This window comes from Haliotis rubra, unplaced genomic scaffold, assembly GCF_003918875.1.
Source record: "Haliotis rubra isolate DU_JTF1 unplaced genomic scaffold, ASM391887v1 Scf203, whole genome shotgun sequence".
Lineage (NCBI taxonomy): Eukaryota > Metazoa > Mollusca > Gastropoda > Lepetellida > Haliotidae > Haliotis > Haliotis rubra.
Genome location: NW_025766037.1, coordinates 466672 through 483330, shown reverse-complemented (window position 1 = coordinate 483330; position 16659 = coordinate 466672). Strand labels below are relative to the sequence as shown.

The 16659-nt window shown below is 41.2% G+C and overlaps 1 protein-coding gene across 1 annotated transcript in view; it reads left to right on the top strand.

Moving 5' to 3' along the window:
- Nucleotides 1-16659, top strand: part of LOC124275852 — a 118751-nt gene that overhangs the window by 85670 nt on the left and 16422 nt on the right. Inside the window, exons 18-30 of the mRNA XM_046711533.1 lie at nucleotides 176-229; nucleotides 812-864; nucleotides 1060-1187; nucleotides 2002-2093; nucleotides 2750-2923; nucleotides 3408-3443; nucleotides 3775-3828; nucleotides 5021-5073; nucleotides 6733-6860; nucleotides 13475-13557; nucleotides 13973-14182; nucleotides 15247-15306; nucleotides 16249-16301. Of these exons, the coding sequence (XP_046567489.1) occupies nucleotides 176-229; nucleotides 812-864; nucleotides 1060-1187; nucleotides 2002-2093; nucleotides 2750-2923; nucleotides 3408-3443; nucleotides 3775-3828; nucleotides 5021-5073; nucleotides 6733-6860; nucleotides 13475-13557; nucleotides 13973-14182; nucleotides 15247-15306; nucleotides 16249-16301 (1178 nt within the window). The remainder of the gene's footprint in view (nucleotides 1-175; nucleotides 230-811; nucleotides 865-1059; nucleotides 1188-2001; nucleotides 2094-2749; nucleotides 2924-3407; nucleotides 3444-3774; nucleotides 3829-5020; nucleotides 5074-6732; nucleotides 6861-13474; nucleotides 13558-13972; nucleotides 14183-15246; nucleotides 15307-16248; nucleotides 16302-16659) is intronic.

Below are 16659 nucleotides of genomic sequence, written 5' to 3'. Positions count from 1 at the left end.
TATGAGAGATAATGTACCTGGTATGTGTGGAGGATATGAAGGATAATGTACCAGGTATGTTTGGAGAATAATGTACCAGGCATGTGTGGAGGATAATGTACCAGGTATGTGTTCAGAATATGAGTCATAATGTAGCAAGTGTACAATCTGATAACTATGTGTGTTTGTATTCCAGATCTGTGTGAGATACCTGTTGACTACCTGGTCTCCGCTGGCTATCACAGTGAAGGTGAGCTGTCATTCATGTTACAGGACATGTTCATAATGGTTTATCTTTTGGACTTAGCTTTACATTGTCTTGAAAGTTTAACAAGATGTCAATATGACCAAATGGAGCGCTTGTGGTTAGTTGAACGTTTGGAAATTCTTTTTCACAATGACTTTTAAAAAATTCTCATTCACAATAATGTACAGGAAACTCTGCTTCCTAATAATGTTTAAAAAATGCCATTTCACAATAATGTATAGGAAAGTCTGTTTCACAATAATGTTTTAAAAATGATGTTTCACAATAATGTATAGGAAATTCTGTTTCACAATGATGTTTCACAATAATGTATAGGAAATTCTGTTTCACAATGATGTTTCACAATAATGTATAGGAAATACTGTTTCACAATGATGTTTTAAAAATGATGTTTTACAATATTGTATAGGAAATTCTGTTTCACAATGATGTTTTTAAAATGATGTTTCACAATATTGTATAGGAAATTCTGTTTCACAATGATGTTTTAAAACTACTCTTTTCACAATGATGTTTAGAAAGGATGTTTCACAGTAATGTTTCACTGTGATCTTTTCCCCTCAGAGATGTGTAAGCTGGACAAGATGCCAATACAAAAGAACTTTGACAAGAACCGAGTGAGTATATGTCTATGACAAGCAGGGAAGACTGATAACTGCCTTGGAGTAAAAAAATGGGATTTGTTGAAAGTGATGGCTGGAATTCGGAGTTTGTTTCTGCCCCAATTCTCTTGGCGTCAACTGCTTTTCATCCATCCCTTCCCAGTTTTGCTCTGGCTTTGAACAAGATAGTTTATCATTCTCATCTTTTAGTTTTTAGGGATGTGGAATATCATCAAGACGTCGCCGAACAACTTTGGTGGGAAGGTTTATCTGACAGCAATACAAGATTACTTTTTGAAGGACGACGGAGCTTTTACCACTGCCTACCGTGGTTACATGTCAGTAGGAGTTACCTCCCTTGTGTTATTTCACACCACTGTCTATGCCTACATATTAGCAGGAGTTACTTCCCTTATGTTGTTTCACACCACTGCCTGTGCCTATATATTAGCTGGAGTTAACTCATGTTATTTCTCAGCACCTTCTGTGGATTCATGTTAGCAGGAGTTAACTCCCTTACGTTATTTCTCCGCACCTTCTGTGGATACATGTCAGTAGGAGTTACCTCTCTTATGTTATTTCACAGCACCTGTGGCTACATGTCAACAGGAGTTATTTCCCTTGTTATTCAAACACCTACCCAACCCCCTATGGCTACATCTTGGTAGGAGTTACCTCCCTCAACTTCTGTTCATCACCAGTTTGCCTTTTAAGCCCAATGGATTGAACAGAATCTTCTTTGGCAAATAATCAGTTATCATTATTTCTGGCATTGTGGTGTATTTTTGATGAAGTAAAGTACAACATGTGCTGTTACATTTAGTATCACAGTGTGATTCTGTAAAGAACTGGGTGCAATGTGTGAAGCCCATTTCTGGTGTCCCCTCGCCCAGATATTGATGGAATAATGCTAAAAGCAGCGTAAAACTAAACTCACTCACTCACTGTAAAGAGCACTTGTTTCTGTTTCCAGAGGGGGTGGTGGGGTAGCCTAGTGGTTAAGGCGTTCGCTGGTCACACCGAAGACCCGGGTTCGATTCCCCACATGGGCACATTGTGTGAAGCCCATTTCTGGTGTCCCCTGCCGTGATATTGCTGGAATATTGCTAAAAGCAGCATAAAACTAAACTCACTCACTCACTCTGTTTATAGACAGGGATCAAGCACCTGCCTCAGGCCAGGTACAATATTGTTTGAGAAAGATTCACATGGAGACTACATCTTCAGTACCCTGACAGGCCAAGGTAATTATCTCTATCTGTAATAATCTGTAAGTGAGTGTTCTTTCATGCTATACTTAGAAATATTCAACAGCTGCCTTTATAAATTCAAGTCTTTGTGAGAATGACGTGGGATACAGTCAGCCAGGTTACACATTGTCACCATCAATGAGGGATGGCTGGAAAGTTCTGATCCTAACCTAAAGCATGTCTGGTACACCCTAAACAGTTTGCTTGTATTATGTACAATACTTTCCATGCTCATCAGTAGAATCAGTAGAATTCTACCTCTTCCCGAACCTGATGAAAGAACTGTCTGGCAAGCATTATGCAGTTGATTTTGGCTATGGAATACCATAATTTGTCCACCACCAAGAAGAGAAAGCTTTCTACACCAGTAGGATCCATCACTCATGCATCATTGGCAGAAGTGTACAGACAGTCTACACCATCAGTTCAGTCTGTCATAATTAGGCACAGAACTTTTCAGCCACCTCCTTATTGCTGATCTCTTGCAATAGAAATGTGGAAGCTGTTCCTGACACTTGATCACTCATGCCATAAGTATGATCTTGAATCTTTTGTATCATATACTGTTTTTTTAAGGATTTACTGGAAATGTATAGATTCTGAGATATTTGTGTCAGTTTTTGTGAATCCAGTTATTTTACTCTCATCAGGCACTTTCAAGATAGTTTACACAGACTACAACTACGCTGTGACATATTCGTGTCGTCAAGTTGGCAACGATGGGTGGTGTCTTGATGGTCTGGCACACACGTCCATACTGGCCAGGGATGACATCATTGACCCTGACACGATGAAGTTGCTGGAGAGCTATGTACAGAGGACGTGTGTGGACCTGAAGACAATGGTGTATGTTGATACAGACAATGGTGTATGTTGATTGACAGGTATGTACAGAGGAGAAGACAATGGTGTATGGATACAGGTATGAAGACAATGGTGTATGTTGATACAGGTGTACATGTACAGAGGAGTACAGATGATGTGGTATGGATACCAGAGGATGAATACAGGTGTGGACCTGAAGACAATGGTGTATGTTGATACAGGTATGTACAGAGGATGTGTGTGGATCTGAAGACAATGGTGTATGTTGATACAGGTATGTACAGAGGACAGGTGTGGACCTGAAGACAATGGTGTATGTTGATACAGGTATGTACAGATGATGTGTGTGGATCTGAAGACAATGGTGTATGACCAGAGGATGGACCTGAAGACAATGGTGTATGTTGATACAGGTATGTACAGAGGACGTGTGTGGATCTGAAGACAATGGTGTATGTTGATACAGGTATGTACAGAGGACAGGTGTGGATCTGAAGACAATGGTGTATGTTGATACAGGTATGTACAGAGGATGTGTGTGGACATGTGGTGTGTGTGATCTGAAGACAATGGTGTATGTTGATACAGGTATGTACAGAGGATGTGTGTGGATCTGAAGACAATGGTGTATGTTGATACAGGTATGTACAGATGATGTGTGTGGATCTGAAGTCAATGGTGTATGTTGATACAGGTATGTACAGAGAACATGTGTAACCTGAAGACAATGGTGTATGTAGATACAGGTATGTACAGAGGATAGGTGTGGACCTGAAGACAATGGTGTATGTTAATACAGGTATATACTATTCTTGGCAATAATATTTCGATTTCCCTTTTGATGTTCCAGATCTGTGTACCATTCCACCAGAGTACCTTGAGACTGTTGGCCACAGTGGAGCAGGTGAGCTTGAGTTAGTGAGTGAATGAGTTGGTGATGCTGTAAGTGGGTCTACGTTATACGAATTTCGCAATGTTTTGTAGTGCTTTGATATGTTATGGAAAGAATCTTGTGTTGAAGTCTCATCACAGATAGTCAGTGTAGAGCCTTTAGAACAGGTGTGACATGTTGCTTCTTTGACTGCATCATCTTTGACTGCATCATCTTTTTTCTTTTTTTCATGGAGTGGCTTTTACTGCTGTGTTTTGGATCTTGTATATCTTTATCCAGTTTGTAGGGACAATGACACAAACTGTGCTCTCATTTGCTTCTCTTATGCCATTATTCGGGGAGGTGGTTTAGCCTAATGGTTAAAGCGTCCGCTCGTCACACTGAAAGACTCGGCTACGATTCCCCACATGGGTACAATGTGTGAAGCCCATTTCTGGTGTCCCCCGCCATGATATTGCTATAAGCAGCATAAATCCATACTCACTCACTCATGAATGAATATGATAAGTATATCAGCCACATGTCCATCCTTGGTTATCAAGGGATCTTCTCATAATTTATGATAAACCATGGCTTCATTACTTTGGAATGATGTTATTGGATGTCCCTACCAATTTCACATTGTATTTGAGACACTAAACATGAGGCATTAAGTTTATCACCGTTTCTTTCTCTCATATAGAATGGTATAGTCTGACTAGATGGCTGTTTTCAGTGTGATATCATAAGCTGAAGACTCAAAGCAAAGAGGGCATTTAATATTTTACATTCCTGGCCCTAGATTTTCGAAGCTCTCTTAGCGCTAAGATAGTCGTAAGTGCTATACATTAACATTAACTTACGACTATCTTAGCGCTAAGAGTGCTTCAAAAATCTAGGCCCTGGACCCGTGAAGATCCGGGTAGAATAGGTCTTCAGCAACCCATGCTTGCCACAAAAGGTGACTATGCTTGTCGTAAGAGGCGACCAACGGGATCGTGTGGTCAGGCTCGCTGACTTGGTTGACACATGTCATCGGTTCCCAATGGCGTAGATCGATGCTCATGCTATTGGTCACTGGATTGTCTGGTCCAGACTCGATTATTTACAGACCGCCGCCATATAGCTGGAATATTGCTGAGTGCAGCGTAAAACTAAACTCACTCACTCACTCACTCTGACATTCCTGTTATCACATGACCATGTGTATTTCCCCTTGTTTCAGACCGATGCCAGGTGCCCAATATACCCATACAGGCAGACTTCGATCTCACTCAAGTAAGTCGGGAAATGTATGTATGTAAACACCAGGTGCCCAATACACCTTACAGGCAGACTTCGATCTCACTCAAGTAAGTCGGGAAATGTATGGATGTAAACACCAGGTGCCCAATATACCCATACAGGCAGACTTCGATCTCACTCAAGTAAGTCGGGAAATGTATGTATGTAAACACCAGGTGCCCAATATACCCATACAGGCAGACTTCGATCTCACTCAAGTAAGTCGGGAAATGTATGTATGTAAACACAAGGTGCCCAATATACCCATACAGGCAGACTTCGATCTCACTCAAGTAAGTCGGGAAATGTATGTATGTAAACACCAGGTGCCCAATATACCCATACAGGCAGACTTCGATCTCACTCAAGTAAGTCGGGAAATGTATGGATGTAAACACCAGGTGCCCAATATACCCATACAGGCAGACTTCGATCTCACTCAAGTAAGTCGGGAAATGTATGTATGTAAACACCAGGTGCCCAATACACCTTACAGGCAGACTTCGATCTCACTCAAGTAAGTCGGGAAATGTATGTATGTAAACACAAGGTGCCCAATATACCTATACAGGCAGACTTCGATCTCACTCAAGTAAGTCGGAAATGTATGTATGTAAACACCAGGTGGCCTACACACAGACATAATTACCTGCATACAGACATGATGTCCTACACATAGATTTAATTACCTGCAAACAGACATGATGTCCTACACACAGACATAATTTCCTGCATACTGACATGATGTCCTACAGACATAATTTCCTGCATACAGACATGATGTCCTACAGACAGACATAATTTCCTGCATACAGACATGATGTCCTACACACAGACATAATTACCTGCATACAGACATGATGTCCTACAGACAGACATAATTTCCTGCATACAGACATGATGTCCTACAGACATAATTTCCTGCATACACATGATGTCCTACACAGAACATAATTTCCTGCATACATACAGACATGATGTCATACACACAGACATAATTTCCTGCATACAGACATGATGTCCTACAGACATAATTTCCTGCATACAGACATGATGCCCTACAGACATAATTTCCTGCATACAGACATGATGTCCTACAGACATATTTTCTACATCCAAACATAATGTTCTACACTCAGATATGATCTCCTATGTACAAGCGCAATGTTCTACAGACAGATATGATCTCCAATGTATAAACAGGATGTTCTACACACAGATATCATTTCCTGTGTACAAACACAATGTCTTACACACACATATGTTTTCTTATGTACACACACGATGTTCTACACACAGATATGATCTCCTATGTACACACAATGTTCTACACACAGTTAAGATCTCTTATTTGTACACACGGTGTTCTACACACAGATATGATCTCTTCTGTACACACGATGTTCTACACATGCAGATATGATCTCTTCTGTACACACACGATGTTCTACATGCAGATATGATCTCTTCTGTACAAACACGATGTTCTACATGCAGATATGATCTCTTCTGTACAAACACGATGTTCTACATGCAGATATGATCTCTTCTGTACACACACGATGTTCTACTTGCAGATATGATCTCTTCTGTACAAACACGATGTTCTACATACAGACACAGTTTATGTACATGTGTCACTTGTTTCCTCAGTTCCTGGGTAAATGGAATGCCCTGAAGATTCTGCCATACTTCTACGGAGAGAAGACCTACAGATCCATGACCCACAAGTACTTCCTGAATGGTGACGACCGTCTTACACTAGTCTTCAAGGGATACAAGTAAGTGGGATCATATTGGCATCTCTCTGTTGTAGAGGGTTAGGATTTACATCTCTGTGACTGTTTACACCTCAGTGTCATGGGTTAGTATTTTCAGCTGTGTTGTCGTGAGTTATTACCTTGCCTTGTGGTTAGGCATCCACTCATCATGCCGAAGACCCGGGTTCGATTCCCCACATGGACACAATGTGTGAAGCCCATTTCTGGTGTCCCCCGCTGTGATATTGCTGGAATATTGCTAAAAGCTGCGTGAAACCGTAGCTACTAACCTACAGTTGTGTTTTGTAGTGGGTTAAAACTTACAGCTGAGTGCTTTGTAGTGGGTTAATACTTACAGCTGAGTGTTTTGTAATGGGTTAATATCTACAGCATATCTGTTGTAGTGGGTTAATATCTACAGAATATCTGTTGTAGTGGGTTAATATCTACAGCATATCTGTTGTAGTGGGTTAATATCTACAGCATATCTGTTGTAGTGGGTTACTATCTACAGCATATCTGTTGTAGTGGGTTAATATCTACAGCATATCTGTTGTAGTGGGTTAATATCTGTATCTGTTGTAGTGGGTTAATATCTACAGCATATCTGTTGTAGTGTTAATATCTACAGCATATCTGTTGTAGTGGGTTACTATCTACAGCATATCTGTTGTAGAGAGTTACTATTTACAGCTAGTGTTGTTGTAGGTTAATATCTACAGCATATCTGTTGTAGTGGGTTACTATTTACAGCATATCTGTTGTAGTGGGTTAATATCTACAGCATATCTGTTGTAGTGTGTTAGTATCTACAGCATATCTGTTTTAGTGGGTTAATATCTGCAGCATATCTGATGTAGTGGGTTACTATCTACAGCATATATGTTGTAGTGGGTTAATATCTACAGCATATCTGATGTATTGGGTTAATATCTACAGCATATCTGATGTAGTGGGTTAATATCTACAGTATATCTGTTGTAGTGGGTTAATATCTACAGCATATCTGTTGTAGTGGGTTAATATCTACAGCATATCTGTTGTAGTGGGTTAATATCTGCAGCATAGTGATGTATAGGTTAATATCTACAGCATATCTGTTGTAGTGGGTTACTATCTACAGCATATCTGTTGTAGTGGGTTAATATCTACAGCATATCTGTTGTAGTGGGTTAATATCTACAGCATATCTGTTGTAGTGGGTTAATATCTACAGCATATCTGTTGTAGTGGGTTATCTGTCTACACATGTTGTATTAATATCTACAGCATATCTGATGTATTGGGTTAATATCTACAGCATATCTGTTGTAGTGGGTTAATATCTACAGCATATCTGTTGTAGTGGGTTAATATCTACAGCATATCTGTTGTAGTGGGTTAATATCTACAGCATATCTGTTGTAGTGGGTTAATATCTACAGCATATCTGTTGTAGTGGGTTACTATTTACAGCATATCTGTTGTAGTGGGTTACTATTTACAGCATATCTGTTGTAGTGGGTTACTATCTACAGCATATCTGTTGTAGTGGGTTAATATCTACAGCATATCTGTTGTAGTGGGTTGCTATCTACATCATATCTGTTGTATTGGGTTGCTATCTACAGCATATCTGTTGTAGTGGGTTACTATTTACAGCATATCTGTTGTAGTGGGTTGCTATCTACAGCATATCTGTTGTAGTGGGTTACTATCTACAGCATATCTGTTGTAGTGGGTTACTATTTACAGCTGTTTATTGTGATGAGTTAATATTTACAGCTGTTTATTGTGATGGGTTAATATTTACAGCTGTTTATTGTGATGGGTTCATATTTACAGCTGTTTATTGTGATTGGTCAACATTTACAGCTGTTTATTGTGATGGAAACCATGTCAGCCTTTCTGAAGAGAAACCATGTGAAACCATGTCAGCCTTGCTACAGTTAAACCATGTGAAACCATGTCAGCCTTGCTGAAGTTAAACCATGTGAAACCATGTCAGCCTTGCTGAAGTTAAACCATGTGAAACCATGTCAGCCTTGCTGAAGTTGAAACCATGTGAAACCATGTCAGCCTTGCTGAAGTTAAACCATGTGAAACCATGTCAGCCTTGCTGAAGAGAAACCATGTCAGCCTTGCTGAAGTTAAACCATGTGAAACCATGTCAGCCTTGCTGAAGTTAAACCATATCCATGTCAGCCTTGCTGAAGTTAAACCATGTGAAGACAAATCATGCCAGACTGTCAGCCTTGAAAGAGAAACCATGTGAAACCATGTCAGCCTTGCTGAAGTTAAACCATGTGAAACCATGTCCATGCCCTTGCTAAGAAAACCATGTCAGCCTTGCTGACAGTTAAACCATGTGAAACCATGTCAGCCTTGCTGAAGTTAAACCATGAAACCATGAAACCATGTCAGCCTTGCTGAAGTTAAACCATGTGAAACCATGTCAGCCTTGCTGAAGAGAAAACCATGTCATCCTTGCTGAAGAGTGAAACCATGTCAGAAATCATGTCAGCCTTGCTGAAGTTAAACCATGTGAAACCATGTCAGCCTTGCTGAAGTTAAACCATGTGAAACCATGTCAACAAATTAAACCATGTGAAACCATGTCAGCCTTGCTGACCATGTCAGCCTTGCTTTAAACCATGAAACCATGTCAGCCTTGCTGAAGTTAAACCATGTCAGCCTTGCTGAAGTTAAACCATGTGAAACCATGTCAGCCTTGCTGAAGAGAAACCATGTGAAACCATGTCAGCCTTGCTGAAGTTGAACCATGTGAAACCATGTCAGCCTTGCTACAAATAAACCATGTGAAACCATGTCAGCCTTGCTACACCATGTCAGCCTTGCTACAGTTACACCATGTGAAACCATGTCAGCCTTGCTGAAGAAAAACCATGTCAGCCTTGCTGAAGAGAAACCATGTCAACCTTGCTGAAGTTGAACCATGTGAAACCATGTCAGCCTTGCTGAAGTAAAACCATGTGAAACCATGTCAGCCTTGCTGAAGAGAAACCATGTCAGCCCTGCTGAAGAGAAACCATGTGAAATCATGTCAGCCTTGCTGAAGTTAAACCATGGGAACCCATGTCAGCCTTGCTACAGCATGTCAGCCTTGCTGAAGTTAAACCATGTGAAACCATGTCAGCCTTGCTGAAGAGAAACCATGTCAGCCTTGCTACAGTTAAACCATGTGAAACCATGTCAGCCTTGCTGAAGAGAAACCATGTGAAATCATGTCAGCCTTGCTGAAGTTAAACCATGTGAAACCATGTCAGCCTTGCTGAAGTTAAACCATGTGAAACCATGTCAGCCTTGCTGAAGAGAAAACCATGAAAACCATGTCAGCCTTGCTGAAGTTAAACCATGTGAAACCATGTCAGCCTTGCTGAAAATAAACCATGTGAAAACCATGTCAGCCATGTCAGTCTTGTTGAAGTTAAAACCATGTGAAACCATGTCAGCCTTGCTGAAGGAGAAACCATGTCAAACCATGTGAAGCTTTCGCCATGAACCATGTGAAACCATGTCAGCCTTGCTGAAGAAAAACCATGTCAGCCTTGCTGAAGTTAAACCATGTGAAGACATGTCAGCCTTGCTGAAGAAAAACCATGTCAGCCTTGCTGAAGTTGAACCATGTGAAACCATGTCAGCCTTGCTGAAACCATGTGAAACCAGCCTGTGAAACCATGTCAGCCTGCTGAAGTTAAACCATGTGGAAGTCAGCCTTGCTGAAGACAAACCATGTCAGCCTTGCTGAAGAGAAACCATGTCAGCCTTGCTGAAGTTGAACCATGTGAAACCATGTCAGCCTTGCTGAAGAAAAACCATGTCAGCCTTGCTGAAGTTAAACCATGTGAAACCATGTCAGCCTTGCTGAAGAAAAACCATGTCAGCCTTGCTGAAGAGAAACCATGTCAGCCTTGCTGAAGTTGAACCATGTGAAACCATGTCAGCCTTGCTGAAGTAAAACCATGTGAAACCATGTCAGCCTTGCTGAAGATAAACCATGTCAGCCAGCCTTGCTGAAGAGAAACCATGTGAAATCATGTGAAGTTAAACCATGCCATGTGCTGAAGTTAAACCATGTGAAACCATGTCAGCCTTGCTAGATAATCAGCCTTGCTGCAGTTAAACCATGTCAGCCTTGCTGAAGTTAAACCATGTGAAACCATGTCAGCCTTGCTGAAGTTACACCATGTCAGCCTTGCTGAATGTTACCATGTCAGTTACGCCATGTGAAACCATGTCAGCCTTGTTGAAGAAAACCATGAGAAACCATGTCAGCCTTGCTGAAGTTAAACCATGTGAAACGATGTCAGCCTTGCTGAAGAGAAACCATGTGAAACCATGTCAGCCTTGCTGAAGTTAAACCATGTGAAATCATGTCAGCCTTGCTGAAGTTAAACCATGTGAAACCATGTCAGCCTTGCTGAAGTTAAACCATGTGAAACCATGTCAGCCTTGCTGTAGAGAAACCATGTCAGGTCAGCCTTGCTGAAGTTGAACCATGTGAAACCATGTCAGCCTTGCTGAAGTTAAACCATGTGAAACCATGTCAGCCTTGCTGAAGAGAAACCATGTGAAATCATGTCAGCCTTGCTGAAGTTAAACCATGTGAAACCATGTCAGCCTTGCTGAAGAAAAACCTTATCAGCCTTGCTGTTGAAAAACCATGTCAGCCTTGCTGAAGTTAAACCATGTGAAACCATGTCAACCTTGCTGAAGAGAAACCATGTCAGCCTTGCTGAAGAGAAACCATGTGAAATAATGTCAGCCTTGCTGAAGTTAAACCATGTGAAACCATGTAAGCCTTGCTGAAGAGAAACCATGTGAAACCATGTCAGCCTTGCTGAAGTTAAACCATGTGAAACCATGTCAAACCATGTCAGCCTTGCTGAAGTTGAACCATGTCAGCCTTGCTGAAGAGAAACCATGTGAAATCATGTCAACCTTGCTGAAGTTGAACCATGTGAAACCATGTCAGCCTTGCTGAAGAGAAACCATGTGAAACCATGTCAGCCTTGCTGAAGTTAAACCATGTGAAACCATGTTACCCTTGCTGAAGTTAAACCATGTGAAACCATGTCAGCCTTGCTGTAGAGAAACCATGTCAAACCATGTCAGCCTTCAGCTTGAAGAGAAACCATGTCAGCTTTACTGAAGTTAAACCATGTGAAACTATGTCAGCCTTGCTGAAGTTAAACCATGTGAAACCATGTCAGCCTTGCTGAAGAGAAACCATGTCATCCTTGCTGAAGTTAAACCATGTGAAACCATGTCAGCCTTGCTGAAGTTAAACCATGTGAAACCTTGTAAGCCTTGCTGAAGTTAAACCATGTGAAACCATGTCAGCCTTGCTGAAGTGATTATCCTGTCAGCAAGCTGGCAAGGAAAGGATGTCATCTGTGGGATAAAGGGGCTACTACCATCGATAGAGCTAAAGGGGTACTATGCACGCTTTCTGTATACAGAAATGTACCCTAAAGAAAGTCAGAAGACATAGCCATACCCGGTACCCTAAATGGCTGATGAGTTCATATTCTATGCCTAATGGCAAACTGGTTCAGTTTTTAGTTTCTGTTTGCCTGTTTCCGAGTGATATTGTGCATCATGAAATATTCGTCATTGTCTATGCTAGTTTCTTATAGATGCCAGTGTCAGGGGTTTTTGATGATGCAAGACAAAAAAGTAATTTTTATATTTAATATCATCTAAAGTTTTATTTTCCTAACCTTGAGTGTTAAAGGATATATTCATATATTTCACACAAAATATCAAGTGTTTCCTACAAAAATAGCGTTGATGACATCAGATCGGGAAACTGTTACCCGCTTCCACATCCGATTTTGTATGGGTTTTCTACGATGATATACTTTTTCGCCCGCGACTGTGAAGGAGTGGTTGTGATCACGTTTGTCTTCCTATTTATGTATTGCCTGTCACCAGCAAAGGACTGATCGTCCTGAATTTTCGCCATTTCTGTTATATAGGCAATTGATTTTACATCTGAAGTGTTATTAACCATCTCGGGTAGACAATATTGATGTTTGTTTGCTTTTATATAACTGAACTTCCAGATTTCCATTGTCAATAAAACTTCACGACAGCGACTGGGCATCTGCCCAACCGATGAAACTGCTTGTGCATTTAGATCGTGCATGTAATTCCCCTGATATAGCTCGAAAGCAATGCAATCATCGAAATCACCAGAACGTCGAATTCAGCTCATTTGGGGATAATGCAATTGAATGCATCTTATACAATAGTATGACAGTGTAGAATGGGGTACATTTCTGTATTTTGATTTGATTCTGATGTATGTATACAGAAATGTACATGTGATACATACCTGTAGTGGCAATGCCGCTAACCCTTCGGGCTTCACTCAGAAAGCATGCTGTAGTCCACAAAGTTTTCTCAAACTTACTTTTGCTTCAGTATGGTTCAAACTTACTCAGTTTCAATGATTGCTGCCCGAATAACCATATACACCATATGTAATTGCCTACTGGAACTAGGTCATCTCTTCAGTGACCATCAACAAAAAGCAATGTCTAACATTGATTTGATCTCAATGAGGGACCAATCAAAATGCAGAATGTAAATTCTAACACACTGACATGATCTTCCTTTACTGATGACAGCCAAACCTCCCACCAGTGTGTTCAGCCTCGTCATGTGACAATGGAACAGAGATCTCCAGGATATTTTGTGCTACCAAACAACGGTAAGTAACTGTTGTTTCTTTAGAACCCGTGAAGGTCCAGGTTAGAATTGATCTTCAGTAGCCCATGCTTGTCGTAAGAGTCGACTTACGGGATCGGGTGGCAGGCTTGATGATTTGGTTGACACATATCATCGTATTCCAATTGTGTACATTGATGTAGATCATATGCGTCAGCGTGAGATCAAATGTCTCAGAGTGAGATCATATGCGTCAGCGCGAGATCATATCGTCAGTGTGAGATTGTATGCGTCAGCGTGAGATCATATGCGTCAGCGTGAGATCATATGCGTCAGCGTGAGATCATATGCGTCAGCGTGAGATATGCATCGGCGTAAGATCATGTGTCAGCATGAGATCATATTCGTCAGCATGAGATCATATGCGTCAGCGTGAGTTCTGTCTTCTGTCTTTACAGCCACCTACCGAGTTGTGTACACAGACTATGAATACGCCATTTTGTACATATCGCGCAGTCTACAGACTGATGGGCATTGTCTGAAGGAGAAGACTCAGGTCGCCATTATGTCTCGACATAACAGCATCCCTGACGAACCACTCCAGCCACTTCTGGGTGACATTTCAAGTCTGTGTGTGGATGTCAGCGATCTCTTGGACGTCAAACCAGGTACTTCGTAACTTTTTCTTTCAAATTGTGACAGTGAGTAAAGTTGTCTAAGAACACCATCATATATTTACAACAGTCAGTTATGATATGTGTGAAACAGTGGAAGAATAGTAGAATCTAACTATTTTTTTTTACTTTGAAAGTCCCAGAATGTGTCTAATGGCTTGTTCCTGTTTCTCAGTCTGCCTAACGGGGCTTTGGGGTAGCCCAGTTGTTAAAGCGTTCACTCATCACGTCAAAGGCCTGGGTTCGAATCCCCACAATGTGGGACGCCCATTTCTGGTGTCCCCTGCCGCGATATTGCTAGAATATTGTTAAAAGCAGCGTAAAAACCTAACACACACACACACCCACCTAACACACACACACACACACCTAACACACACACACACACACGCACGCATGCACGCACCTACTTTCAATAAGTTCATTATTGTAGAGTTTATTCTACTGATCGTTGAATAAACTTGGAAAGATGAACATGAGGGACTCTGCATCAATAATGATCTTACTATGGGTACTTGCATACTGTTTCTAGAGCCACAAATCTTCATCTGCTGTTTCCATGGGAGGAAATAAAAACATCCCCTTGCTTTGCCTGTCTGCCTTGCCATGCCATGGCAAAAGAGTTACATGTATTTAATTGCTTGTATCTGGTCTGTCTGCACCATTCACACGACACCCTAATTCATCTGCATATTTTTTTTATCCATTTTTTTGCCAACTTTTCAACTGGAAAACTTACAGCATACATGCATATCATCAGCATAATGATATTACTGACTGACTGACTGAGTTTGGTTTTACGCCGCTTTTAGCAATATTCCGGCAACATCACGGCGGGGGACACCAGAAATGGGCTTCACACATTGTACCCATGTGGGGATTCGAACCCGGGTCTTCGTCGTGACGAGCCAACGTTTTAACCACTAGGCTACCCCACCGCCCCCATAATGATATTAAAAAAAGTGTAATCTCAATGTAACATGTTACATTTCACCACTAAATGGCATTGTGTATTCATAATGATAACGATCTGCATATAAAAATAAATTTCATTTCAGGAGTGTGTCTCATATCAGCAGCGGAGATGGACAAGGCAGGATACACAGGACCCCCAGAAGGTGAGTCCCTCCCTCGGTACTGGCATTGGTCCATCTAGTTCCTGGTGTTGTCATTTCACCCTGACAAACGTCACGACAGAAACATCTATGGGGTGGGAAGGGCTGGTTCGGAATCCCTTGGTGTCCGTTGCTCGGAACTGGAGGTCCTAGCATTGGTCCATCTAGTTCCTGGTGTTGTCATTTCACCCTGACAAATGTCACAACAGAAACATCTATGGGGTGGGAAGGGCTGGTTTGGGATCCCTTGGTGTCCCTCGCTTGGTCCATCTAGTTCCTGGTGGTGTCATTTCACCCTGACAAATGTCATGATAGAAACATCTATGGGGTGGGAAGGGCTGGTTCGAAATCCTTGGGTGTCCCTTTCGCCATTGGTCCATCTAGTTCCTGATGTTGTCATTTCACCCTAACCAATGTGATCCCTTGGTGTCTCTCCCTCGGTACTGGAGGTCCCAGCATCCGTCCCATCTAGTTCTTGATGTCATTTCACCCTGACCTGGACTAACACTGAATATGTATAATTTTGACCGAAACTAATAGTTCCATTTAATTGAAAAGGAGCCCCAGTGAGTTGGGCGATAATGAAACTGTGGAAATCTAGACTTATTTCATTAAGGGCATTAACATTTTAGAAAAGAATGGGAAAAGCCACATTAACTTTGTGCACCTAGTGGCTGCAAGAGTTGTATGATCCCTAGGGAGTTGAGATTGATAATGCAATGTGCCATTTGAGATAGACATCCAATGATCGAGGGAAAAACAAAGCGCCTCTGAGCAGGTGACCTGGATATTGGCACTATCCAAATATATTTAAATATATAATGATATAATATAGAAAGGGCTGGGCAGAACGGAAAATAATGAGGTTCAGGGACTGTTAGACAGACTAATTGTGACCATGATGAGGCTGGTTTATACTAAGTTGTTGTGAATCTTGTGTTTCAGATGAGTGTCAGTTGTCCGGGATCTCGTACCAGGAGAACATCAACACAACCATGGTAGGAGGGTTGTCAGGTTGGGGGAATGGTTGATGATCCTAGGAATTAATAGATGTTCAGACAACCCAGGGTGTCGTTTATGCAATGCAACTCTTAACGCTATGATGTAAGTCTATGTTAAAGAACAAATAAACTTTTTTTTTTTTTACTCTTTTAACTATTACATATGAAAGATGTGTGGTTAGTCTTATGCGGAACACCAACTTCGTTCTTTAAAAACTTGTGGTTAATTAATACCGAAATGCATTAAAAGTTGCCCAAAAGTCGCCTGCTTCACTCTACCAAACTAAAACCATAGACAGGTTACGTAACTCTGTCGCCAGAGCACTGCAGTGACGTCATATGAGGAACGATTTCA